This window comes from Limulus polyphemus, unplaced genomic scaffold (genome assembly GCF_000517525.1).
Source record: "Limulus polyphemus unplaced genomic scaffold, Limulus_polyphemus-2.1.2 Scaffold207, whole genome shotgun sequence".
In the NCBI taxonomy this organism is placed as follows: Eukaryota; Metazoa; Arthropoda; class Merostomata; order Xiphosura; family Limulidae; genus Limulus; species Limulus polyphemus.
The window spans coordinates 762,686-763,726 of NW_013665817.1; the positions used below are offsets into that span (position 1 = coordinate 762,686).

At 33.9% G+C, this 1,041-nt stretch overlaps 1 protein-coding gene across 1 annotated transcript in view; it reads left to right on the forward strand.

The window, feature by feature from the left end:
* The window catches only part of LOC111085026 (probable G-protein coupled receptor CG31760), a 43,957-nt gene that overhangs the window by 41,698 nt on the left and 1,218 nt on the right, over positions 1–1,041 (forward strand). The window contains exon 5 of the mRNA XM_022381986.1: positions 380–530. Within this exon, the coding sequence (XP_022237694.1) occupies positions 380–530 (151 nt within the window). The remainder of the gene's footprint in view (positions 1–379; positions 531–1,041) is intronic.

Below are 1,041 nucleotides of genomic sequence, written 5' to 3' on the forward strand. Positions count from 1 at the left end.
ACATTGTTGCCGTCACTTCTTGACCGTCTTATATAAAAGAATACCGTACATCTAGTAACCTCCCGAGGCTTCACGAAGCTTCGAGAATATGACGTGTTACCAGCGTCACGTGACCTCCGCTGTCGTAACAATTCATAAAGTTCAGAGCTTTAGCTTGCTTTGTTAGAAGAAATGTGACTTATATAAGTTTCTTGTCTCTAGTGGAGATTTAGAAACACTAAAGAAAAATAAACTTTTCTTTCTTTAACCATCTAGTCAAACGGTGTTATTGACTGAGCTGTATTATAAATGTGCTAATGTAGGAAATACGAAGCTATTAATATATAATTCCCTATTCATGTTTTCTCATCCAAATCTTTACTTGATAAACATTATCAAGCTTGATCGGAGTTCTGGGTGTTGATGTCGACGTCACAAAAATGGACGTGAACCAGTGCGATGACCCTTGGCCACTAAATAACTTCAGTGTCACCTATTGGCAGATGAAATCATTTTTAGGAACTCACAAATGTCATAACAAAAGTAGCGAGGTGAGGCTTTTTTTTATAGTAATCTCATGAGCTTTCAATTAAATTAAATAAATAGTGAGCCTAGAAATATTACTGTTAGTTAAGCTGACATATTTACTGAATTACCAAGTATAAAGATAATGTATTAAGGTACTAACATGATGTAAAATACGATACTGTACAATTGCTTTGATATATACTAACGATGTATTCACATGATGTAAGGTACATCCATGCTCTGAAAGCTATCGTTTTCCGTAACGTTTTACTTCAAGGCTAATTTGTAAATTCATCCCCAAATCACTAATTCATCGTATTAGATTAGGCCAACCTTGTACAAAATAATCTGTATAGTACTTGAAAATTCAAAGTACAATAGTAGCCTAGCAGTGAAATTCAGATATTTTATTTTTATTCCTACAATTCCTTTAACATCTAATTGGCGGAAGAATACTCTAGAAGTCTTACAATAATGATCATATGGAACAAACTCATCCGATCAGTTGCATATTTCTCCATCTTTCACATTCTA